This window comes from Cygnus atratus, chromosome 1, assembly GCF_013377495.2.
Source record: "Cygnus atratus isolate AKBS03 ecotype Queensland, Australia chromosome 1, CAtr_DNAZoo_HiC_assembly, whole genome shotgun sequence".
NCBI lineage: Eukaryota > Metazoa > Chordata > Aves > Anseriformes > Anatidae > Cygnus > Cygnus atratus.
The window spans coordinates 191768585-191794445 of NC_066362.1; the positions used below are offsets into that span (position 1 = coordinate 191768585).

The following is a 25861-nucleotide window of genomic DNA, read 5'->3' on the forward strand; positions in this document are numbered from 1 at the left end:
AGTATTGCTTTTATGAAGTGAACATAAACTTAAAAGCTAAAAGACAAGGAATAAATACAAACAACTACCTGTTGCTGAATCTTAGGTTGGTCCACAGCAAGAGGTGTTAGTGTTCCTACAATAACATGGAGGTGGCTCCCTAGAGCATCATTGCAACATGTAACTGCTGTGTGGCAAACATGATGAAGAAGATCACAACAGAGTGAGAAGCTACGCACGGATATGTCTCTGATAACAGGTCTGCCACAGGAAACAAAAAAATTAAAGAAATACAAATTGCCATTGTCTCAAGTATTAAGCTATTACACAACAGGGAAGAATAGAGGAAAAGGAGGAATATGAATAATCTTTATGGGAAAATTTGATTCTAAACTTAAAAATTATCAAGGCTCTAAGGATTTAGCTCAGGAGATAAAGGAGAACTGAAGAATACACAAATTGACTGAAACACTTTAAAAATCAAGTAAAAAGCATACAGAAGAACACATTTCCAAAAGGGAAAAAAATTTAAAAAATTAAAAAGCTTTAAGATTACTGTTTGCCAGAACAATTTTGACAGAAACATAAAGTGGAAAACATACCTTCTGCACCCTCTTCCCTTTCACATAACCAGCCATTAGTTTAAAAAAAAAAAAAAAAAAAAAAAGATTTGGGTTTCAAAGGACTTCTGGGATTATGAAGTCCAGCTTCCTGTCAGAAGCAGGCCCAGCTTCAAAGTCAGATCAGCTCCCCAGGGCTTTGTTGAGCTGAATTCTGACACATTCTCTAAGGAACCTGCTTTGGCAGGGGGGTTGGACCCGATGATCTCTTGAGGTCCCTTCTAACCTCTACAATTCTGTGATTCTGTGATTCCTTGGATGGAGAATAAATAGCAACCCGTTCCAGTATTTGACTATTCTCACAGTGAAAATCTTTCCCCATATACCCAACAAGAACTTCCTGTATTGCAATTTGGCAGCTGCTACCCCTTGTCTTTTCACTGTGCACCTCTAGGAAGAGTCTAGTTCTACTTTCCCTACAAGGTATCTTCTGTTCTACGGAAGGATACTTTCAATTCCCAAACAGCCTTTTTGTCACCAAAATCTCCTAACACTTTAAGTTTCTATAATTTGATAGCCTGCTATAAATATAAAATTCTGCAGTACAGTGAATATGTAAATACAAGAACAGCACAAAGCAGTCCACCATTTAGAATGAGTTTTTAATTTAAATTCCAAAATTATCAAATAAAAGCAATTTAAGCGTTTCTGGAAATTTCAATTCTTTCTACAAATGAATTCAAATCTACCAGCAATACAGACAGGCAAGGTTACAAGAACAAGGGAACACAGATATGACAACCATGATGTAATTGTCATATTTACCTGCTGTTGATGTGGTGAATCAGGGTATAAATTACATCACGGAGGACAAAAGCCCATGCTCCTCCTAAACCATCTTTTATCTCTTTAAGTAACAGACTAACGAAGAAATGATATATTATAAGAACTCTGTGTCTCTTGTAGACGTTGTTTGTATCTGATGCATGTTTACAAAGGGCTAGAAGAATTTTCTGGAATGAATCCTAAAAATAAATAGAACTATGAATAAAAAGATCATTCATAATGCCAACAGAGATACACTTTATATCAAGAAAAAAAAAAAGCTAAGCAATAGGGAGACATATATATGGACAAAGAGGTTAAAAAGATTTAAAGAATTTATTCCACTGGCTGGCAGTACTAACTTTGACGCTTAAAAGCTTTATACAAACATGCTTCATAATTTTTTTTTCTTATTTTTAGATTCTTTATGGATGGGCAAAGTAAGCTGTGTTCTTCACAACATATGCAATAAAATAGCATTATCTTTGTAAAGATAAGTTTCTAAGGAATTATGTTAGAAGACTGGAATACGCCTATGCTGCATCATTTTATACACCTTCCTATTTGCTATTAACGACAGAAAATCAAATGTCTGAAAATACGACAGACTACAGAATTTCACACTGTCATTAAGGGAAGCTAACTTTAACATCTGAATTGTAGACAGTAATTACAAAAAAACTGTCCAAACATAATTACTTTAGAATGTTTTTCAGACATATGCCAAATAAATAAATTACATCTGAATTGTATCTGGTATACAGACATTTCCCCAGCCTTTAATACAATTCCATTTATACATTACTGTATATGCATTATATAACGCAATTATACTCTAAGCCCTGGAATTTTTGTAAGGTTACCATACCCCGGAACTTAGGACTTCCTCCTTTTCACAAGGCAAAAAAGAGAACAAAAATGTGTCAAGTTTGTATTTTTTCCTCAAATATACATGATGAAAATGTCTAACTAAATTTAAATGTACCCATAAAATGAATTTTATATTCTAAAGGAAAAAAAAAAGTCATTATTACATACTTTACATACTTACAGGGCTTTTAGTAAGAACGGCTACAAGACTTTTTAATTTGCTTTTATGACAGCTGCTAATATAGTCCAAGGTTGCCTTAATCACGTAAGATGGAAAATGAGGAGGATTAGGCGAAGGATCCAGTTCCCTGAATGAATAAATAAGAGGCTTTTTTTTTTCAAGAATCAAACCCCATGTGTTAAATGAAATAAGTCTCATGGAATAGATGGGTAACTGCTAGGAAATCCTTTCTGCTTTCAATAAGTGAGAAGCTCTCAAAACATCAAGCAGAGTGACACACTTCTTAGTTTTAACTCTGTTGCCCCTATACGGCAGTTTCCAAGGTCTCATTTCTCCTTAACACTCTTTTATTCTTTTTTTGAAAGATCATATTGCTAAAAAAAAAAAAAAAAAAGTCTAATATAAGGTACTGTAGTGGGTTTACGTGGCAAGGTTTTGGTAGCAGGGGGCTGCAGGGGTGGCTTCTGTGAGAAGGATCTAGAAGCTGCCCCATGTTTGGTAAGGGCCCCACTGCTGACCAGAGCTGAGCCAATAAGCGATGTTGTTTTGCGCCTCTGTGAGAGCATATCTAAGACAGGGAAAAAAAAAAACGCTGCGCCACACAGCAGCTGGGAGAGTGAGAGGAGTGAGGAACAGCCTTGCAGGCGCCAAGGTCAGTGAAGGAGGGAGAGAGGTGCTCCAGGCGCCAGAGCAGAAGTCCCCTGCGGCCTGTGGTGAGGACCATGGTGAAGCAGGCTGTCCCCCTGCAGCCCATGGAGTACCACGGTGGAGCAGGGTTCTACCCTGCAGCCCGTGGAGGAGACCACGGTGGAGCAGGTGGACCTGCACCGATGGAGGCTGCGGCCTGTGGAAGACCCCTGCCGGAGCAGATTCCACAACGGACCTGTAGCCCGTGGAAAGGAGACCACGCAGGAGCAGGTGACCCGGCAGGAGCTGCTGCCCGTGGGGGATCCACGTTGGAGCAGTTCGCTCCTGAGGGATGGACCCCGTGGTATGGACCCATATCCGGAGCAGTTCTTGAAGAGCTGCTGCCTGTGGGCAGCCCACACCGGATCAGTTTGGCAAGGACTGCATCCCGTGGGAGGGACCCCACAGCACAGGGGACGAGAGTGACCGAGAAGGAGCAGCGGAGAAGAAGTGCTATAGACTGACGACAACCCCCATTCCCCTGTTCCCCTGCGCCGCTCAGGGGGAGGAGGTGGAAGAGGGTGGACGCGGGGGAAGGTGCTTTTGGTTTCTTTCCTTTGTTTCTCGTTTATCTAACTTGTTAGAAATAGGCAATAAATCTTACTATCTCCCTATGCTGAGTCTGTTTTGCCCGTCACAATAATTACTGTGCGATCTCCTCGTCCTTATCTCAACCCTTGAGCCCTTTTCATCATATTTTCTCCCCGTTCCTCTTTGAGGAGGGGGAGTGAGAGAGCGGTTGTGGTGGAGCTCAGCCGCCCACACGAGTAAAACCACCACAGGTACCTTGGAGGAAAATCTAAAAATGAAAATGAAACTATTTTTGGCATTCAAATATTTCTATTAGCTAGGAATTAGTTAATCCAGCATTGTTTAAGCAATTTTCTTACCAAGGGCAAGAGCAGCCACTATAGGAACTGCTAAGAAAAGGTTCAGTTTCACTTCTGACTTCTAAATATTTACAGACCTTTGAAAGAATGACTTGAAATTATAGTCATTAAAACCTGGCTAATTTTACAGCAAGTAAAATTTTACAGGGTGGCTTTCCTTCCTAGTTTAAACTGATCTAATCCAACATTGCCGTAGTCCAGAGCTTATCAACATACAATGGAATTCTCTTGCCCACCTATTTATTCTTTCCATTAACTGACATATTATAGAGAGACTCCCCTTTATTGATAACATGGAATAACTATTTAGAAAGGATGCACACGATGTATCATCACTAATGAAAATAAAGTCCACTGATTCTCAGCTTCAAAGATTCCTCTTCTTATGCCTGAAGGGCACATTTTAATGCACAATGTTATACACATACACCCATACACAATGTTATACAAATATATAAAAAAATCTACAAATTTTTAAAGATCTACAAATACCTACCCTATGTATTTACTCAGATGAGACCCTTCACCCTCCTCATTAAGTGGCTCATGTAAGGTCATCAACAGTTCAACCACAATTTCTGATAAATTATTATGAGATAAACTGTCAATTTCCTAGAGGAGGAAAAATAGTATTTTAGTAAGAAAAAAAATAGCTAAAATAATTTAACACTTTTTTTTTCCTTCTGTGAAAACCCATCTTTTCTTGCCGGGATTCTGTATTTGTTGAATTAGCCAAAACATACAATTTATTCAGAAATTACACCTGGGTAGGTCTTACCTATGACAGTCACAGGTAGAACAATTGCTTCCCTAGCATTTGGAAAAAAATAAAAGTAAGATTAATCTTACTTCTCGTTCTGTATACAGTCTGCCTCTGGGGAAGAAGGAGAGCCTTCAGAAAGTATTAAAAATATTTTAAGAGGAAAACATGACTTACATAAAGAGATACATAACAGGGGAACTCAGGCTTGTATAATTAAACTTCTTTTTATCACATTCTGAAATAAATTATACTTCAGATACTGTCTGCCTGAAAGATACTATTGAATCCCAATTACTTGAAACATCTGGGATACACATTCAGCTAGCTTGGCTGTATTGCAACAATAATCTCGTATCTACAAACTTTAATTATTTTACATTTTTATATATATAAAAGTTTCTTTCAAGTCATACAACTCGATTTACACATTTGAAACTGATACCTGTTTCCCTAAGCAGTCTTCATCCTTAAGCACGTCATAGACTTTAGAAGCTGTATCTCTTTGCTCTGCTACTTCACTCTTTCCATGGCTTTGATAGGCAAAATACGGGAGGATATTCACAAGTATCTTTGGAAAACAGTCTGCCAAAACCTGCCTCCAGTCTTTTTCAATCTTGTTGGCCAGTGATTTCACATCTTCAAATTGACTTCTAATGACCAGGTGTGGAACCAAAACTTTGTAACAAGACCTACATGTAGTAAATACATTTCCAGAATGTCCTTGAATTATATTTTTGAAAAAATCTCAAGCATAATAAAACAAATACCATTCCCCTACTAGATTCCTCTATGACTAAACTTGTAATTATTGTCTAGCTACTACTACACAAAAAATCTTTCCAGCATAACTATAGTATACAAGATACTAGAAATACATTAGAAAAGCTCTAAATACATTTTCCTACAATAAAATCTTGATGCATAACTACATTTAGAAATTTGAAACCCTATGTCATAATTGTAAATAAATCTAGATAAACTGCTTTCATATAGCAAACTTACCTGTAGAATTCCTCAAGGCTAGTATAGTTCAGAAGAATGTAAGGAAAGGCAGACAGGTTGTATCCACTGTCATTTATTTTCAGCCACTCCACCACCAAATAGTCTAAATGTGATGTCATGAAGTCTTCTATACTTTTATAGCCAAAAATGTCAGATACTTTTTTCAAAACCTGTGCATTAGATAAGATTATAAAGTAGCACAAACAATACATGATATTACGGCATAGTGAAAGTGATATTACAGCATGTCCTTCCCACACCCTTTTAATGCTTATTCATGTAACTCAATGAGTAGAAAGTGATAAAAATGAGAGAACACACACATCAAAAAAATGACCAGCATGACAGACTGCAGTATGAACAGCAATTATTTCAGTACACCCTTATGAACAGCAACGTAAAAGTTCACCAAGACACATACCATCTTCCAATACATTGCATATACATATATTGCATATTTTCCACACTGGAAAACTCAACTTACTTTTAGTGGATAGAAAGAATTTTTTAATGAGCTCTGAAATCTTTAATGTACAAAAATCTATTTGTGTTTTAGATCTGTGCTTTTAAGGTACAGGATTTACTATTAAAATTGCTTTTTATGATATCATTTCTGTGTTAACATTACACAGATCATTAGATTTAATCACAAACTCATTCAGATATTTAAGTCTCACATTAGGCATGCATTGCATTAAAAAATGTAACAACTTTCAACATTGACAAAAGCATTTTGCACCATTACAATTTTGCTTTGCTTCACTTATAACCTAAATATAAACCAGAAATTTTTACTTGCCTTTTTCACAAGGTGAAGTTCTAACCCATTCTCTTTCACAGACTGGCAAATAGCAAACAAAGCTTGCTTTTCGCATACAGGGCTGCAGCACAGAACCATGGTTACAAGCATCAGCAAAACTGCTTTTCTATTACACTGCTTATCCAAAAGATCTTCAGAACTTGCATCGCCACTAACCTGCAGGAAGAAATAATGAAGAACTTACATAAAAAATCTGTTAAGACAATCTAATTCTGTTAAAACAACATGATTGTTAAAACAATCAATTATCTAGAGAACTAAATTAATAAGTTAGAACAAAGGGTGCTGATATGAACACTTCTGAAAATCTTGCTTTGGTTGCTTAAAAATTAAATCCCTCCGCTGTCTGCTCCACCTCTCAAACACAATTTACTGCCTCCAGCATGTTAGCATACATGCTTGTACCTCATATACTCCAGTTCATATGTAGTATTAGCAACTCAAACAAAGGCAACACACTTAGCAGATAAATGACTGAGGCACTAATAAGTCTCCTTTTGATCCTCTGTAAAATTTACTGCCTCTAAAGCAAACACAGCAGCAGGATTTTCCTCAAGTTTTTTTTTTTTAATTTTTAATTTTTTTATTAGTTTCCTAACAATAACATATATATTACCATGTGAGAAAAAAGAGCACAAACCACTGATGCATACAGGAAAGAACTACCTTGTGATTCAAATACAGTTCTTCCTTTCCTAATGCACAGTGTTGACTAGTGACACATTCTGAATAAAAGTAACATGAAACTGAACCAAGGACAGAAGCTAACGAGAGATGACAGCAAGGTGAGGTGACAGAGCAGAGAGCCGAGGCAACAGCGAAAATAGATGAAACAAAGAGCTGGAGCAACAGAAGTCTGTAGGCAACAGATGGAATGAGATCACAGAGGGACGAGGCCTCAACTGCAAGCCCAAGCTACAGGACAGCAAGCCAGTGCAACAAAGAGAGAAAACACAACGAACAGAGACAGCATGTGGAAATATGATAGAGCAACAGACAAATATTATGGAAAATATAAATGACTAGGCATGGTAGTAAGGAAGAGGAAAAAATGAAAGACACTAATAGAAATATTAACAGTTAAAGAAATTCTGCAGTAATATACACCACTACATTTCCAGTTACTGCAATAAAACAACTTTTCTTTTACTTGAATTTTTGTCTGAATATTTTATATTTTAAGCAAATTTTAATTTTGTGGAAATCAGTGTCCTAATACACTGGAAACCTTACCTTACCGAAATTTATTGTTCTGTTTTTATACTAAGTACATAATTTAAATTTACATTGCTACCTATTCACTACTTATATATTGTCTATAATAGTATGGTTCCGTTTTTCTTTCTTAAGTGTTACAGTAGTGAAATCTGCAACAACAAGTAGCATTATACAGTCCAAAGCATACGCTGAAAAAGCTGACAAATTTTTAACGTGGACAAAACAGAGACTGACTGAATGTATAATGGATTTCCTGTCCACCACCTTGTTCCACCACCTCAGATTACCAGAAACCATGAAGAATTAATATTCTTGGAAAGCTAAACACACTTATTTCAAAGGTCATCGTATTCACAACCTGAAAATTTGGCAAAACTAATGACTAGATCTTGTTACCAGATTGCTCATTCCTTCCTGAACTCTGAGATAGGCATTCTCAAAAGCCTTTTGCTGGAGCTTCAAGGGAAGAGGTTTTGACAATCCAGAAGAATCTTTCTGTTTCACGTCTTGAAACAAACTTCAAAAAAACAATAATTATTAGCATAACATTTAGTCTACAGAATTGCTGCATATTGTGCATAGCAAATAATAAGATTCTGCTTTTCTATACACTAATTTTCTTCTTAACTTTCTTGTATATAGCAGTCCTTCCTTCCTCTCCCTCAAACTTTATCAGTAACAGGAAGAATATCTGCTGGGGCTAAAAGCTGGAAAGAAAGTTTCCCAATCTCTGCCAGTGCAGGAATCCAAACTGCAATTAGTTGTCACAATGGCACATTCCACCTCATGAAGTATGTTGGGAATACATTTATTAAACAAATGTACTTGTATAAAGAGTTTCTCAAATACATATATATATATATACACACACATACACACATGGTATATAATTCATATATAGATATATATGTGTATATATGTATATACATATATTATACGTATTAAGTATATATTTTTTTTTAGATAAAGGCCCAACTCACTCTGCTACAAAAATTGGAACATCATAGTGGATTGGACCAAACGTCATTCTAGCCATTTCTAAGTGACCAACAGCAGATACCTCAGAAAGATCACTATATGCTTCCCTTGTATGTATAGTAACACCCTTGAATATATCCTAATACTTGACAACATGGGACCTAGGCAGATCATGAGTTAGAAGTGGTGACTATATTTAGTATCCTTCAATGCTTTTCTCTTTCATGAATTTGCCCAGTCACTTTTTGAGTCCCTGTAAACTTTGGGCATCCAGACAGCTGAACATAGTAGGATAATAATCAGCATAATTGAATATTGTATGAACTAAACCATATTTTCTTAGAATCTTGAATGTGTTAGCTTCACTTGATGTCCCCTAGTCTTTAAACTGGAAAAGACTGCCTATCTTCATTTTGTTCCACTCCATATTTTGTAACGTAGTATCTCGGGCAATTCAACTCCCTTTATGCTGAAGGGCTACAATTTATACAACCAATTGATGGGTGTAAAGTGTTCCTTACTTTTGAAAATCCCTTCTCCACTCCTATTCCAGTTCCATTACATCCTTTCTGAGATATGGAGAAAGAACTGTACATAGTATTCAAAAATACAAGATCCTTTGAAATAGTCTTCATGCTACAAAATGTGCCCAACTTATTTCTAAAGGATAAACAACTATTTCATATTCAAGTTTTGCATAATGTATCTAATGCAAAAATTACAATTATACGCAGTTTATATATATGTACATAATTTTATATATATATACACACACACATATATATACACACAGAATACTTCATAGGCTTTTATATTCCCTCAAGATCAATGCGCCAGAACTACTAGAAACAGCAGCTATACAGTAGCAGAAGTAAGACCCAGTTAAAGTGAAAATTACTGTTATAAACAGAAAAAAGATCTGCATTATCACCTGGTAATTGACTTTGCAGCAAGAATGCAAACTTGATGGTGACTATCTGCGAGAAAATGTGGGAAAGCATCACACACAGGAAGATCTCCATCTTTTACGTTAAGGATAGCCCACTTGGAATAAGGATCAGCCTGAAGAAAATGAATATTGAGGTTTAAAATATACAGAATACTTACAGTGATATACTTACTGATATATGCAAAAAAAATCTTTAGACACTGTTTTCAAGCACACCTTAAGTATATACTTAACATGCTAATGAATGTAAGAAAAAATGGGATTACCTCTAGCAGGGCTTTCATGCAGTTTAAAAGCGCTACTCTTACTGGTGCCGTGCATCTCTTTCCTTGAGATAGCTTCCTAAAATAAGGAACATTTGAATAAATGAAAAAGTTGCCAACTATTTTGAGAAAAAGTCTAACAAGTTAGTTTTTGCTGCTTGCAGTTCATTCTTTTGTGCTTAATAGGTAAGTTTGGCGGGATTTGATGATTTTCCTGGTAATCTACAATAATAAGCAATATTCATTTTTGATTGCTGAAGTTATCACTTGTTATACTTATCCAATACTTGTGATACTTATCCGATTGAGAGTAAAATCTTTGTTAATATACAACTGTGTAGTGTTTATTTCTATAACGTTATCATCTTAAGGACTGTAAAGACACTTATGTGTAAAGACACAAATATGTGTAAAGACACAAATATGACATAGAAATCTGGAAAGTTAAATGCTGGATAAAGGAAAAGCACATGGATTCATGGGATACCAATAGCAAGACACAACAGCACTACAGTCATCACATGGATAACGAAGTTATCACATGTATCACATGACTACAGTCATCACATGGATAACAGACACAGACACAGACACAGATTTCTAGGTTGGAAGAGACCTCAAGATCATCGAGTCCAACCTCCGACCTAACACTAAGTACTCCACTAAACCATATCACTAAGCTCTACATCTAAACGTCTTTTAAAGACCTCCAGGGATGGTGACTCCACCACCTCCCTGGGCAGCCCGTTCCAATGCTTAATAACCCTTTCGGTAAAGAAGTACTTCCTAACATCCAACCTAAAACTCCCCTGTCGCAACTTTCGCCCATTCCCCCTCGTCCTGTCACCAGGCACGTGGGAGAACAGACCAACCCCCACCTCACTACAGCCTCCTTTAAGGTAACTGTAGAGAGCGATAAGGTCGCCCCTGAGCCTCCTCTTCTCCAGGCTGAACAAGCCCAGCTCCCTCAGCCGCTCCTCCTAAGACTTGTTCTCCAGACCCCTCACCAGCTTGGTCGCCCTTCTCTGGACTCGCTCGAGCACGTCCATGTCCTTCCTGTAGCGAGGGGCCCAAAACTGAACACAGTACTCGAGGTGTGGCCTCACCAGAGCCGAGTACAGCGGGACAATCACCTCCCTAGACCTGCTGGCCACACTGCTTCTTATACAAGCCAGGATGCTGTTGGCCTTCTTGGCCACCTGAGCACACTGCTGGCTCATATTCAGCCGACTATCAACCAATACTCCCAGTTGATTATATAGAATAGATAACGAAGTTAAAAATCTTATGCCCAGCAAACAGACTTCTGATTAAGGAGAGAAAACATACCAAAAGGCTCCAATAATTGTCAAAAATTGCCCTTGAGCATCTCCTGTCTCTTCTGCATGTGCGCTGGACTGGCCCAAACTTACTGCTATAGGCAGCAAATTGTTTAGAATTACTTTACAAACGTCTTGATCTCGACGGTAAAAGGAACACACAGCACTGTCAAAGAAAGAAAGAAAAAAAATCTTGAACCACTGAACAGCCCTCAAATCCTGCAGCTGTTGAACTAAAATAGCTCTAATAATGCTAAAATAGTTTCTCTCTTACGAAAGAGGTCTAAGAAGCATAAGAACTTCATCTTCAGGCAAGAGGTTTTCTTCAGTAGGAAGCTCCTTCAAAAGGACCAAGTACTGGGGAAGACAACAAAAAAAAAGAACCAAAATGGAAAATAATTCTTAAGAAAATAAGTAGACAACAAGAAAAACTAAAAGACATTTTCAGTAACTGTCACATAAAATGTCATCATGCAGTAAGGATACCTAACGTCAGCTCTTACGTGTTAGAATCCTACCATCTTTTTATGCAGACTGTCACACTAATATTGCTCATTAAATTTTCGGTTTTGGCAGCCAAAAAATATTTCCTTTGTAAATTAAAACACAGATCCTATTCTATGACAGAGACCATTTCTAGGTATTTAACAAATAATTAATGATAAAGGCAAGATGTTTATACTTCTCAGCTGTTTTCTAATTTACAACAAATTCTAACTGCTCCTTCCCCGCCTACTGTGGCACACTTCAAAATATCAGAAGTAGCCTTTTTCTGGTCTTCTCAGAGGACTGACAAGAGAAAGGCCATCAAGAATATACAATTTTTAAAACAGTACAGGAACAGAGGTGAGTCTTCTGTAAAATAATCTCACACTCACCATGTGCAGATGCAATGGCTTAGCACTGTCAAAGACACTCCGATCAGTTAACATTAACAGCTTCCTCCGTATATCAGAGGCTCGGAAGCTCACTGTCCGAGTTTGGACTGTAGTTGCACAAATACATAAGAACCTCAAAATTTCAAGGAGGAGTAAATCCTGCTTTGTCAACTGTTCTTCAGCTAATGGACTAACAGCACCTGAAAATAAGGTTCACATGTAAGAAATGCCTCTCCAAGTACAATAAAAAAGTTTTATAACATTTTATGTCTTTACAAAACTAAGTTCTTATAATAGACAGAGTACTAGCAACCTTAATTTGTTATTGAACAGATACTGCAACAGTAGTTTCTTGAATGCCTTCTACATCTAAAAAGGCCCTCTTTAAAACAGATGTTTTCAATTTTATGTGCTCATACAGATGGCTTATTTCTCCCGTCAAAGTACAATGAACACAGCAGAACCATTTTTTTGTGCCATTCGCTATTACTTAGGATGTATTTTAAACTACAGATTCAAAGCTTCCCCAACAGTGAAATTACGACAATTACCACTATATTAATGTCCTCATCCAAATTTCAATTATAACCTAAAAGAAATAGTTACAAATGTCATTTCCTGCCACATTTAGAGCTCTGCCACATTTAGAGTAACTTTCTGCAATCACAAACTTTAGAACTATTTATTGGATGGCTGGAGAAGAAATTTCTAAAGACATTTATTCAACACGATGGAGAAAACAGACCAGCTCTTTGTTGCAGTAGTGTAACACCATGATTTCCTTGTTCTTCAATAACAAAACAGAAACCATAGTCCTGATTAGAAACTAAAATACGCATCATTGTAAGAAAGAAATTAAAATGACAGAGAACATCTGTACTTATAGGTCTTAACAGCAATAAACGCCTGTCCCAAGGACATACAAATTCATGTTCCTCCTCCTACTGGTCCAGAGATGCAAGAAAGCTGACCTTGCCAAGAATTACTGATCAGCAAAAGGAGAAGTGAAATAGGACTACTTTTAAGAAAATGAAGCACAACCTAATGACAGAGACAGGTAGTCTACAGACACACCTTCTCTTCTTTTCCAAAATTTCTTTGAGCAAGTTAACTAGTTTCCTGCATTTCACTACTTGTAAAATAAAAAATAAACTTCTCATTTCCAGATGAGCTAGAGTATTTGATTAATATCTTTAAAACACTAATGAAGTACAAAATAATTATTGTTTAGAAAGTACCTGGTTCAACTATTACCTGATTAAAAGCAGAACAATATGATACCTAACTGTCATTCAAGGAAAGAACAATTTGTAAAAACAAGGCAGGAAAGCAGGGTCTTAATCTTTTGCAAATAGTTTTGGACAGAGAGAAAGCTTACCTGTTACATTTTGCATGTCACCAGATTCATTTGTACCACTGATGTCAGTCACTGAATGACCATCAAATAGATTATCAGATACCTGGTTATCTGCTTCCATTATACTCTCCTCAGGATCATGCCCCACTACATCCCCTTCTCCTAAGTCACTTGGTTTTCCAGTAAATGTCATCTGACAAAAACACAATATTCTTTTAAAGTTGGCTTTTAATGACAGGAGAAAACACATAAGCATAGGACAAGGAAAGACACTACAGTTTTCCAGTCAACTCGAACAGGTGAAGAAAATAAGGGCTACACTGAAGCAATGAATTTCACTCTGTTACGAAACTGTCTTCTAAACATGTGAATTGTATTTGAACTATTCTCTTTAAGACATAAGCTTCCTGAGACAGACACACGTTTTTGTGTTTTAGATGGTGCCAAGGATATTGTTAGTATTTGAAAAACAATTCTCTGGAAGACTCCGAACTTCCCACCATACTTCATAATTACACAGAAATGAAAAGGCGGCATAGGGCCTTTTTGAGGGCACAGTAATTACTACTTTCCCTACTAGATGAGAAGCTAACAGAAGGTAAGTTTCTCAGGTTCTCCTCACCTGAAAAAAAAAAAGGATTTTGCCTACCTAGACCTGACTACAGCACAATCTGCCAAAATGAGAAGTTTCAAGAGTTGTAGTAAACACAGTGATGTGCCACCCTATTACTTTTGTCAGTGAGAAAGGAGAGCCAGTTACAGTTCAAAGATTTAATATCTACATAAAAACATCTTTACAGTGTTTTTTAAGACACATAAATCCATCAAACTAAAAAAAAAAAAGTTCTTAACATTTCCACATGCATTAAAGTTAAATGTCGTGCTATAGAAATTCTTTCTATGGCATAAAATCTATATATCATTTAACACTAATAAAGTATTTAAAAATTCCAAAAATAGCGTGTTTTTTAATGTGAATAGGCCTGCTAACATTGATCAAATGTTATCCACTTGTCCTTATTTTTCCCCTGTGCCTGTGTTCAAAATATACAAATGTTAAATAGAAATGTTGCTGGTTAGAAATCTCTGTAAAACTCAACGTATTTTAGTGTTTTCTTTTTCCCAATAAGTATCGTATTTTGTTTGCCTCCAAATTATTATACCATAAGAAATATACCATTTCTGCATTTAGAAACACAGGGAACGTACTTACCAGATTTTTGCAAATATCTACAAGATCATTCATAAATTTTGATGTTAACAAACGCAGGAATAAATTGGACAGCATCTTATTAGCACTGTTCTGTAAGAAAGTAAGATGTACAGATAGGTTAATTCATTTTTTTCATGTACCACACATGATATCCAACTTTGTGATCTCATTAATGAGGAAAGAAACAAAAATTACTTCATAAGCTTTACCTTGGTACAATTGCACAAACATTTTGTACACTGCATTATCAAAGTCCTCAGTGAGTTGATCTGGGCATCTTCATTTAGTTTCTTTCTTGAGTTAGAAATGCTTTCTCCAGCATAATGAATGAGAGACTAATAAAAATACAACAAATATCTCAGTTAAATTCCTTTATATGTTGGCACATGCACAGCACACACACAGACAAAAGGACATAATTCTCATTCATACGCATTCATACATTCTGATTCATACAGCTTTGATATTTACAGTGTGCATCAGTGAGTTTGGGCACATTTTTTTTCCTTTTTTTTCCAAACATTCTGCTCCAGAAGCGACAAATAAATGGCACAGACCTGCCTGAAACACTGATGTTTTCATCATGAAAGAAAAATATGGTATCTGTCCATAATGTAAAGTTTTGGGATTCCATATTTGAAGTGCAAAACCTCACACAACAATAAAAACAACAATAGCTGTCTTCATACTGGCTTAGACCATCTTAAAAAAAATCCTGCATGAAAGACCTATAAATGAAAGGAGTTTTCATCCTAAGTAGTCCTTTTGCCCAAAAATCCTTGATTATTTTATCTTTATAAAAGGGGTGATAGAGAAACATACCAATATTTAGAATCTGTAAACTTGATATATTGGTATATTGACAGAACTCATCGACTTTTTCAGCAGCAGTAACATATTTAAACCTCTCTACTGCTTTTTTTTTTTTTATGCAGAAATCAAGGGAAATATTCATGGTCTGAAGGTGTGTTAATATGAATAGAGTTTTTAAAATGATTTTATATTTAACGATCTACTTTAAGTTGTTTGCAAACACATTGCTGCTTACCTTAGCTTTCTGGAACAACTCTGATTTACAGGCATCCTCTTCTGTAAATAAACCAGTGTAGCAATAGCAGCCAAGAACACCAATTGAGAGACTGACACATCGAACAAGATGTTCAGCAGCAACAAGCCTAGACTAAATAAAACACACACTATAAGCACCAGTGGTTTAATATGATTTTTTTTAAGAAAAATACAAATTCTTTAGTCTCTTTTCAACACTTGTATATACATATTTTGTCAGAATGAATGAAGCTTTGCATTTTAGTGTTCTGCATCTTGCATTTGTCTTAGGTCCCTAGTAAGTCCTTTTGGCTCTCCATGTTATAATATTCTCTGCATCTCTCATGGCCCTTACACCTCCCTCCTTCACCATAGTTTAAATTCTCCCTCTCCTTTAGGTTCCATCATAGTAATAATTTCAGCTCTCCTCATGTGTAAGGAGTTGGGGAGTGAGAGAGGGGTTGTGGCGGAGCTGAGCTGCCCAGCTGAGTAAAACCACCACACCAGGACAAGAGATAGTATGAGCCTAGTCATGGACTACCACACATTCCTACCACTGCCTCTTGCTATCTTAGTAAATTCATAAGTTTCTTCTTAGCAGTAACAAACAAATGTCAACAAACAAATGGCATGTAGGGTTGTGAATGCATTCAAATCTACCGCAGGAACATTCTGGAGACCCCTTTTTTACCTAACTTATTTGGATCAAAGAAGAAGAAAGAGCAGATGAATATTTTTACTTTCTCTGGGAGAGAGACCAAAGACGATTTGCTATCACATTCTTTAAAAATATGTATCTATAAAAAGATGGAGTAACTCATGCATACACACTGTTTACATATGCAAAACCAGGAAGAGGTTTTACAGTGCCTAGCTGACATATCTTGTTTCAAACCTTTGCACTGCCTCTTTTGTCTCACCAAGTATTATAGGACCTTAACAACAAGTTGCCAAGGAGGCACAGCACTGTATCAAAATCATAGCTAGCCTGTCAAAGGAGATGGAAACTTAAAAAGCCTGCTGCTTTTGTCTTCATCAACTTTTCACACCATTAGGCTTCGGCTCTTCTTCTACAAGTCAAGATTTTTCTCCAATGGAAAGATCCTGTTGTTTCAACAAGTGGAAGATATAAAATGGATAACAGGATAATTCAGGTTCAAACAGACCTCAGGAGGTCTCTGGTCCAACCTCCTACCCACAGCAGACCAGCCCTGATGTCAGATCAGGTTACTCTGGGCTTGATCCAGTCAGAGCTTGAAAAGCTCCAAGGATGAAAACTACACAATCTCTCTGGGCAAACTGTGGCACTGCTTGACTGTCCTCAAGCTATAAAACTTTCCTTCCACCGGTGTGAATTTCTTGTTTCAGTTTATGCCTGCTGTCCCCGACCCTCCTGCAATGCACCACTGTGATGAGCCAGGCCGTGTCTTCCAGATAACTTTATAGGCATTGGGAGGCTCCCTCAAAGCCTGTTAGGTCCCCCCAGAGCCATCCCTGCTCCAGGCTGAACAAGCCCAGCTCCCTCTGTGTCTGCTCACAGCTCAAGCGCTTTAGCCCTTAACCACCTCTGTGGCCTTCACTGAACGCACCAAGTGTCTTGTCCTGGGAGGCCCAAAACTGGATGCAGCATTCTAGACACAGAGGGCACCAAGAACAGGAGGATAATCATCTGCTTTGAGCACTGGCTGTGCTCTTGTTAATACAGCCTGTATTTGCAGCTTTCTCTGCCTTTACTGCTGCCTTTTTACAAAACCTATGTGAGACCTCTGTGCCTCAGGCAATCTTGGTTGAAAACTGGCAAGAGCTTAAAGCATTACAGGGGCACAGAAGTTGAAGCAAACATCTCAAAAAGTAGTGTAACAAAGATTTATGTAGCAACTTCTACACAGCTTGTAAAGTAGCTTCCTACATACTTGAGGAAATTACGGTTTGCCAATGATGTACAAAAGCACAGACTTCTCTGTTTCATATTATTGAAGACAGTTTGTAAAATGTTTGCAGTTCATTTTTAGCAACGAAAGAAATGAAAATCTCTATACTTTTCCTTGAAAATATATTGTTTGGGAGCACACCTATAAGGACGCAACAGTAATTTCTAACTTACCTCAGGAGCATAGCTGCTTAAAAGCTTTTCTGACATTGTTGAAAGGCAGTACTCCAGTGTTTCCCTAAGATTTTGGTTGATGGCAAGTCTTGAACCAGTCACATTTTTATCTGCAACGTTTACTGCAAAGTTAGTGAAAATATCCATTTCATCAAATGTTGTCTGTAGATACAGCTCTTCAACGTCAGAAAAATCGCTTTCTTCTTTTCCTTGGAAGTGCTGCACACTTGAAGAAGAGACATTGTTTCTACTTTAGCAGCCAATATATGAACACAAGTCTTTAACACTATTATTTAAATGTTAAAAAAGAGGCAAAATAAAATTTTTAAATTTAAAATTTTAACTTCTGTAAAAAAGTTAATGAAACTGGTTAATCTTTTATTTCTGAGGTGACTTTCACCATGGAATGGATACTTACCATTTCAGCTCTGTCTGAAGAAACTACAAGGAAAAATAAAGCCTGTATATGCATCATAAGTTCTACTGTAGCTCACGTACCAACAACTGGTTTGTGTTGAGACAGCTGACATCAATCTACTTCACATAATTGCAGCATAAATTCACAAGAAGCCTGAAACTAATGTTTTTATCTTTCATTACAAGAAGTTATACACACTTTAATTTCATTAAGAGCAAGCTGGATATAGTCCGGGAGCTCAAACATATGCATCAGAAAAAGATGCAACAGCATTCTTAGAATGACTCCAAGAGACTCAAGTAACATGTAACTGGGGCCACAAATACTGAGTAGCCTAAGGACCCAGAAATTAATCACCTAACCTTTACAGATTTCCTCTGATTTTCAAGAAAAATCCTAAAGTATATGCTTCCTTTACAATGGAAGTTAATGTTAACAAGCATGAATATATATTTGTATAAAGTTACAAATTTGAAAAATAAGATATTATGGAGTTAAAAGTATCTAATGTATTTGTGTGTAAAGAGACAAATATTTAGCTGTATTGCTTGAGAAACTTATTCCTCCTAAGATATTTTGTTCAGTACATGAATCTTTGACTCTGTCAGCAACATCTGCTAATATTTCAACATCTGCCTAAAGCATCTTAACAAATAGCAAAAACTCTTATTTTTATGGGGTACTGACAATGTTGTACAGAAAGATGCAAAAGAGCTCAAGGAACATTTATGCATTTCATTGTCTCTGCTTGATAAAATAGCAAATATAAGAAGCATAAATATTTATAATGATTGATTTAAAAACATACCATTTAGCATCATTTTGGAAAAAAATCATAGCAGCTTTACTGTTCTTCATTGTAAGGCTCACAAGAATTTTTTGTATCATAAGATGAGGAAAATCACTGAAAAAAAAAAAAAAGAAAATTATTTTGAATTATTTTGATTTTCTTTCAATCAGACATGCTCTTGGGATTCCTGTAGTGTGCACAAACACTGACAAGATTCAATGTGTACCTTCAAAGTGGCTTAAATTTTCACTTAAGATTTCTAACACATACTTCCTGTATGTGCTATGCTATGGGTAGATGACTAAACTATGTCCCCAAAAATGATATCCTACAGTAAGCTTAAAAAACCTAACTCTACCAAAGCAGTACCATCATACAGTTCTGCAAATCCACTTTCCCCTGGACAGTCTTCTGCATTACAGGGCAAGTTTACATAAAATTATGCCACGAAGACTCTACCTGCAGAGCACAGGAGGCAACTTCAGACATTCTTCCATTTCTTCCTCCAAACAGCAGGACAGTACCCATTTCATTATTGCCTCCTTTAATACAGAAACCAGATTTCTTTCACAATTACTCTGATCCATTCCTATGTCCAAATTTTCTGGCACTGAATAGGCAGACATCAGTAATGCTAAACAACATACTGCAGAACTGTAATAAAAAAAGGAACAGAGGGCATTTATGAGAAAAAAACAAATGGGTATTTGAGAGAGCAAAGTCAGTATTTTTGCACTTTTGGGGAGCATCAAATGCACAAACAACTTAATAGCATACATACTAGAAAACTCCTTTATTAGAACCTGCATTTTTAAAAGCCATATTTTTGCTAATACAGATGTTTCCTGTTTATTTTAAAGACTGTTTCCGGACACTAATTTCAGAATCAAATATATATTTAGAAGAAATCATACTTTTTAACTTTGAAAAACCAACCACATCTCTTTCAGTCAGATTTTACATTTTTAGTCAGATTTAACATTTAAAAAATGATTGCCTCTCCTCTTCCACCTCTGCTTTTACACTTATTCACATATTTACATCAGTTTCAAATGCTTAAAACACAGATGTGACTAGTTCTTAACTACAAATGCAGCCACAAAAACAACAATAATAATACTTTGAATAATGCACTGGTTTGGGTTACATAGTAAAAAGCAATGTGAATCAGACATGAAATAATATCTTTGCTTCCCGTTTTACCTTGAAGGTTTCAATGGAGGTCCTGAAAATATCTTCCAAAGTTCTTTATCTGTTACAACAAGGTTTCCTTGAATCATAGCTCCAAGTAACCCAAAGCTCTCCACTTCAATTTGCTGAAAACTTACGCTACGAATGGTAAGAGACCAAACTTTTGCCCAGGTTCTCTTGAGCTCTAACTTGTAGGTGCTTTTCAAATCAGTTTTCTGGTTTTGACACAAAGCTACCTCTTTAAGACACTTCAGCACATAAGGGGTCCTTTCTCCACGTCGCTGCTGAGGCAGTAACTGGTGAAGTATATTGAGTAAGGGAGGTAGCTCGCAGTTAGGAAGACTCATGGGATACTTTGATAGTAATCGAGTTGTAATCTGTAACCTTGAAAACACAATGTGAAGCAATCAATATGAAGCATACATAAATGTGTCTTCAAAAGTTACTGAACACTGTATTCTCTGATTGCCATTTCACATTTATATTTTCTAGTATTCAGCTGATTTGTTTATTATCAAAGGTTAAAGATTCAGCAGTTCTACTTTTTCACTTGGGAAGTCTGCCTGTCTAGCCTCACTACCACTAAAAGTTTCTTACAAGCTGACTTCATTGGCTTCTGACCATGAAAAAAAAAATCAGACAAGAAAATTATTTTTGTCCTTCCGCTAGACTAGCTTGTTACACACTCTGACTCAGGAAGTGACTTCCAGGAAGAAACTACATAAAAATGACAACACTTCAGCAGATATGAAAATCAAGATTCATCAAATGAACAAAAAGTTAAGCCGGGAATGGTGAATTGTGAAAGGGTTTTGTTCATAGCAATGGATGCAACTCTATAGTACTCCTAGTACTTCTTGGAGACTGCTATGGATGCAACTCTATAGTACTCCTAGTACTTCTTGGAGACTGCTATCTCTCCTCAGAACAGTGGGCTAACTTCTCAGTCAGGTCCTAAACAGTCACCTTGTCTCAAGAGTGAGCATTAAACAGACACCTTGCTGCTGCTCAGAACCCAATTCACAAACAGCTACACTGTTCTAGTATCCTATACAGCAATTTCCAAGAAAAGTAAAAAAGGGAGGAACGGTGACAGCAAAATCATTTAGTGTAATCTACTGAAGCTAAAAAGTCAACATTCTTGAGTTTAGGACTACAGTTGGTAAGTCCTGGAAAAATCTAGGTATCTCTACTCTCTGCTAGATTCTTTCGCCTGTGGCAGCCAGTGGAAGATGATGAACAGTTCAGAAGTCCCTAATGTCAACAAAAATTCACCTTCATTGGTGTCCAAGCTAAGATGCCAGGCCTTCCACTTCAACAGTTTTTAGGCAAGGTATTATGGCAAACTGTGAGAACTAGTTCAGAACAGCCTAACTGTTAATGGTTGCTGTTCCATGACCCAGCCAGCTTAAGGCAGCAGTAAACCTCAACTTCATTTCCTAATACTCATGAGCTGGATGACACATTCACTTACATGAAGACTGGTAATATCTAGCACAAAAGACAGATAAAAAATAAGAGGCTGTAATATGTTATGCACTGCAACACAATTTACCAGATGCCATTTGTTATTTCTCAGGAAACCATACGTATCAAATTTTTAAAGCAAGAGTGCCCAAACCACTACTCACTACTTTCCAAATGCTGTGAGAATCTAAGCTTACTGCTTAGATATACAGCACGTGCAGACACCTAATTTGAAAGCACAATGTATTCAGGAAAATAATTTAACTTATTAAGATGTCTGTAGTGGTATTTGTTTCATGTAAAGATGTTATTACCAAGGTATGACATCAAAATCCTTCTGTGATCTTTGCAGGTTTTCTCGAATTACCTCCCAGTCTAGTTCAATCCTCCTGCGCTTGCTTGGTACTGTTTCATCACTGGACTGCGAAACGGTATACGACTGGGTAATTTCCAGAACTTTTGTATCCTCTGTAAATACCTTCATGAAGAGAAATTAGAAAGTAAACAAAAAAGGAAAATTGAAATGTCACACTAAACTGGTCCATTTTTACTGTTTAAAGCCTCTTCTGAGGCAGTAAGTGGTATTAGTTATAATTTCTTACTGCAACAGAATTTATGCTTCCATTTTAATCCGAAACACTAGTGAAAAATAGTATAATTTAAAAGTCCAAACACTTCTAACCTGCACAAAAACTAAAAACTAACACAACAGAGCACAGAAAAGGAACTAATACTTCAGTAAATGATCTTTAGGAAATGTTAAAGACATATTACTTTAAAAAGGAAAATGTACAATACCATAAGTATATACATCAAATTTATATTCAGATAAAAATGTTACCTGATGACAAATATCAGCCATTAATCCAATCAAATTTTCCTTCACAGCAATAGTTCTTGAGCCTGAAGAATACTTTCCTCTACTGCCTATGAGATTTATTTCATTCACCAGCAAATCATATAGGTTATGTAAGATATTTTGCCATTTTTTTGAGTCATATGCACCTGTACATGCAAGAAAAATTAAAAGATAACATGTGCCACTCACTTCATACAATATATAAACCTACTTAGACAATACAAAATATAGCAAAAATCAGAGCAGAGCACACAAAACAACAAATGCAGGCCTGCAGAATAAGTCTTATAATGGAGAATGAATGAAGTAAAAAAGTGAAAAAACTTAAAAGACAACTTAATCATAGTATATAAGCATAGGGAAGAATTTTGAAATATTCAACTCTTTATCTAACTAGAAAGACTACAATGAAATGCAGTGGGTAAGCTATTGTATTGACTAATAGTAAACTCTTTGCCATTTGTAGTCAAAGTCAAAAATAACCATCTTTTTAAAAAAATAATGATGCTATAACCAAACTAGGCCATGACAGGCAAACAGAAATTACTGAGTGATGTTTTCTGGCCAGTATTCTATAGTAAGTCAGACTGCAATCATTTCCTAACGCTCATGAGTATATGATACATATGGCAATCTAAATTCAATATGAACTACTATTCCCTTTGCCAAAGACTTTGTGCTTTGATTTAGTAATAACTTTAGGATAAAAACAACCAAACTTTACAGGACTTAATACAATTAATGCATACAATTTGCACACAGTGCATACAAATTGAAATTGTAATGCATACAATTTGAAAACTCATTTTCAGTGTAGATCTGTAGAATAAAACTACTGGCAAGTAATCATCATTTCCATCAGCATTTCCAAGACTCGGTAACAAAATTCAGAAAACTAGCACAATAATTTGAGCTATCACATACAGTGCTAGAAATAAAACAGGGAGCTTTCAATAGTACCTTTTTCCTGAGATTTTGCACCCTTTGGATGATGCATATGAACTTGGAGACGAAATAACTCAATTATTGATTCCTTCAAGGAATCTTTTGGTCTATACTGAGTCCATATATAAAGCACTGTAGGCAAAATTTCTTCTCCAATTTTACAAATCCGTTTGCGACAGTTAACAGCAAATGTATTGAAGAAGATATTCATTGCTGCAATAATATGATCCAGGCCCGCAATATTTCTGTCTTGCCTGCAATATAAACCAAAGACTCAAACTTCCAGAACGAATAATCATATTTCTTTTCACACAAATTATTTAAAAGTAAATACTAGCATGTAACTCTAATCTGAATGTTATTTGCCTAACAAGTGCAGAAGTTATTAATAAAGAATTTATTAAAAGCGTTCAAAGACAGAACAATGAAATATGTCTAAAGAGGATTACCTGCTACTACTCGAGTTTAATCCAAAATACTTTAAATAGTTATTATCTATAAAAGCAGGTATTAACATAAAAAAGGAGCGCTTGCAACATACCTCGCACACTGCATTGCTCTTGAAAAGAAGTTAAACACATCACATTTCAACTCATCAGTCTGGAAGCAATATCCCCTCACTAGTGTGTGAATTATCCTAGCCACCAAGACTCTATTCATCTTCCCAGAAGGTGTAAGGTAAAATTGTCCATACAGCATCAGCAGATCTGCAAATGTATTTTGAAAGTATATGTAATAGTGTGGAGATGTTATAAATACACAATTATACATATACAGACATATATTTAAGAAATATATTTAAGACATATTTAAGAAGACTACATTAAAATGATTACATTAAAAATGCTGGAAGCAAAATATTACATTAAATATACATAAACCAATTAAATTAAATATACATAAACCACCAAATATTACATTAAATATACATAAACCACCTTTCTGAATTCAGCTGTATGTCATTATCCACTAAAGTTAACCAGGAAAAAAAAAAGAGAGAGAGAGAAAATGAATGTGGTCTTGTCTGCACTGGAAGTAAAGTTATATTCATTCTGAGCTGGGATAAAATCTGTTTTGTGTTACACAGAGCAAAGTAGCTACAGCCACATGGCCAACTTTCACAACTACTTCTACATTCAACTCCTCCCACTCTACATTGACTGCTTAGCGCAGTGGGCTCCATTTTCTGTGGAATATACAATAAAAGTACTCAGAAGCAATTTACAGCTACAAATACATTAACAAAGAATTTGGTGCAGCAGGAACAGGTCAACAGATCAGGGCAATTGGTACTGAGGCTCCCCATATTTCCTTTAGAAGCAGCTCAGATAGTTTACTCCAGACCCCAGAGCCACACATCCATACTTTACATTCATTTAAAAAATTTTCTGAAGGAAAGGTCCCTTCCAAAGATTTTTGCTTTCTTATCTCAAGGCCCATTTAAGAATCACCACACCGTCCTTCCATGAGCATCATGCATATCAGAGTAGCACACTACTGATCCACCATTATCGTGAGTTTAACATGACAAATACAAATGCCTTATTACTATTTGCTTCATGCCATCTTCAAGTGATGTGATACTGTCCCTCAGCCCTCGAATGGAGAGTAGCCACTGCAAACATCCACACGAGGAATACTGGCTCAGTCCTATGACTTTAGTAGCTGTGCTGGGAGGACGCTTTGAAAGAATGGGCATCCACCTCTCTCAGGCCTCCTTTTCTCTAATAAGATATAAAGCCAGAATTATCTTTTGGGAATCCCAGCCACTATGACTGCTTGGCTCACAGTCATGCTCTGAGCTCATATAGTCCTTGGGATGCAGAATGACCAATTACCACAAACCTTCCCAATGGAAGGGGAACCACTGGGGCCTTCTGTCAAGAACTGGCCCCATACTTTCACCACCCTTGAATGAACTTCAGGAGTCTGCAGATTTGTTCACTAGACTGACTATCACCTAGATGAGCCTGACAAAATTCAACTCTGCTAGCGAGTAGTTTGTCAGTTTAGGGTGAACGAGCTCTCGACAGACAGTCAGGATCAAGGCCTCTGAGGTGTTCAAAATATCTTGAATACTCCATGCATGGAGTATCAATGACTTCATCCAGAGTTTTGATCTCAGATAGCTGAACTATGGAGAAGCCAGCTCAGGACAACTACAAATAAATTGCAAGGGCTACTGTTTCACTGTCGTGCAGGCCTTGGTAGATTTATGGACATCTTGGCAGGCTCCTGCAGGACTTACAATGCCACCTTCACCAGGTCTTTCATAACTCGGGCCTCTT

The 25861-nt window shown here is 36.6% G+C and overlaps 1 protein-coding gene across 4 annotated transcripts in view; it reads right to left on the minus strand.

Annotated features, from left to right (window-relative positions):
* ATM (ATM serine/threonine kinase) overlaps nucleotides 1-25861 on the minus strand; it is a 77836-nt gene that overhangs the window by 40994 nt on the left and 10981 nt on the right. For 3 of the 4 annotated variants that reach the window (XM_035542376.2, XM_035542374.2, XM_035542375.2), the window contains exons 6-30: nucleotides 24115-24280; nucleotides 23589-23827; nucleotides 22611-22774; nucleotides 22084-22247; nucleotides 20315-20686; nucleotides 19571-19765; nucleotides 19130-19225; nucleotides 17904-18129; nucleotides 15801-15932; nucleotides 14962-15087; nucleotides 14753-14842; nucleotides 13561-13732; nucleotides 12183-12382; nucleotides 11579-11661; nucleotides 11315-11470; nucleotides 9989-10064; nucleotides 9705-9835; nucleotides 8192-8312; nucleotides 6557-6733; nucleotides 5758-5927; nucleotides 5198-5444; nucleotides 4489-4604; nucleotides 2416-2542; nucleotides 1365-1564; nucleotides 69-240 (exon numbers count right to left, since the gene is read on the minus strand). In XM_035542376.2, coding sequence (XP_035398269.1) covers nucleotides 69-240; nucleotides 1365-1564; nucleotides 2416-2542; nucleotides 4489-4604; nucleotides 5198-5444; nucleotides 5758-5927; nucleotides 6557-6733; nucleotides 8192-8312; nucleotides 9705-9835; nucleotides 9989-10064; nucleotides 11315-11470; nucleotides 11579-11661; nucleotides 12183-12382; nucleotides 13561-13732; nucleotides 14753-14842; nucleotides 14962-15087; nucleotides 15801-15932; nucleotides 17904-18129; nucleotides 19130-19225; nucleotides 19571-19765; nucleotides 20315-20686; nucleotides 22084-22247; nucleotides 22611-22774; nucleotides 23589-23827; nucleotides 24115-24280 — 4118 coding nt within the window. Of the gene's footprint in view, nucleotides 1-68; nucleotides 241-1364; nucleotides 1565-2415; nucleotides 2543-4488; nucleotides 4605-5197; nucleotides 5445-5757; nucleotides 5928-6556; nucleotides 6734-8191; nucleotides 8313-9704; nucleotides 9836-9988; nucleotides 10065-11314; nucleotides 11471-11578; nucleotides 11662-12182; nucleotides 12383-13560; nucleotides 13733-14752; nucleotides 14843-14961; nucleotides 15088-15800; nucleotides 15933-17903; nucleotides 18130-19129; nucleotides 19226-19570; nucleotides 19766-20314; nucleotides 20687-22083; nucleotides 22248-22610; nucleotides 22775-23588; nucleotides 23828-24114; nucleotides 24281-25861 lie in introns of those variants that run through there. The other variant, XM_035542377.2, reaches the window with a different exon arrangement.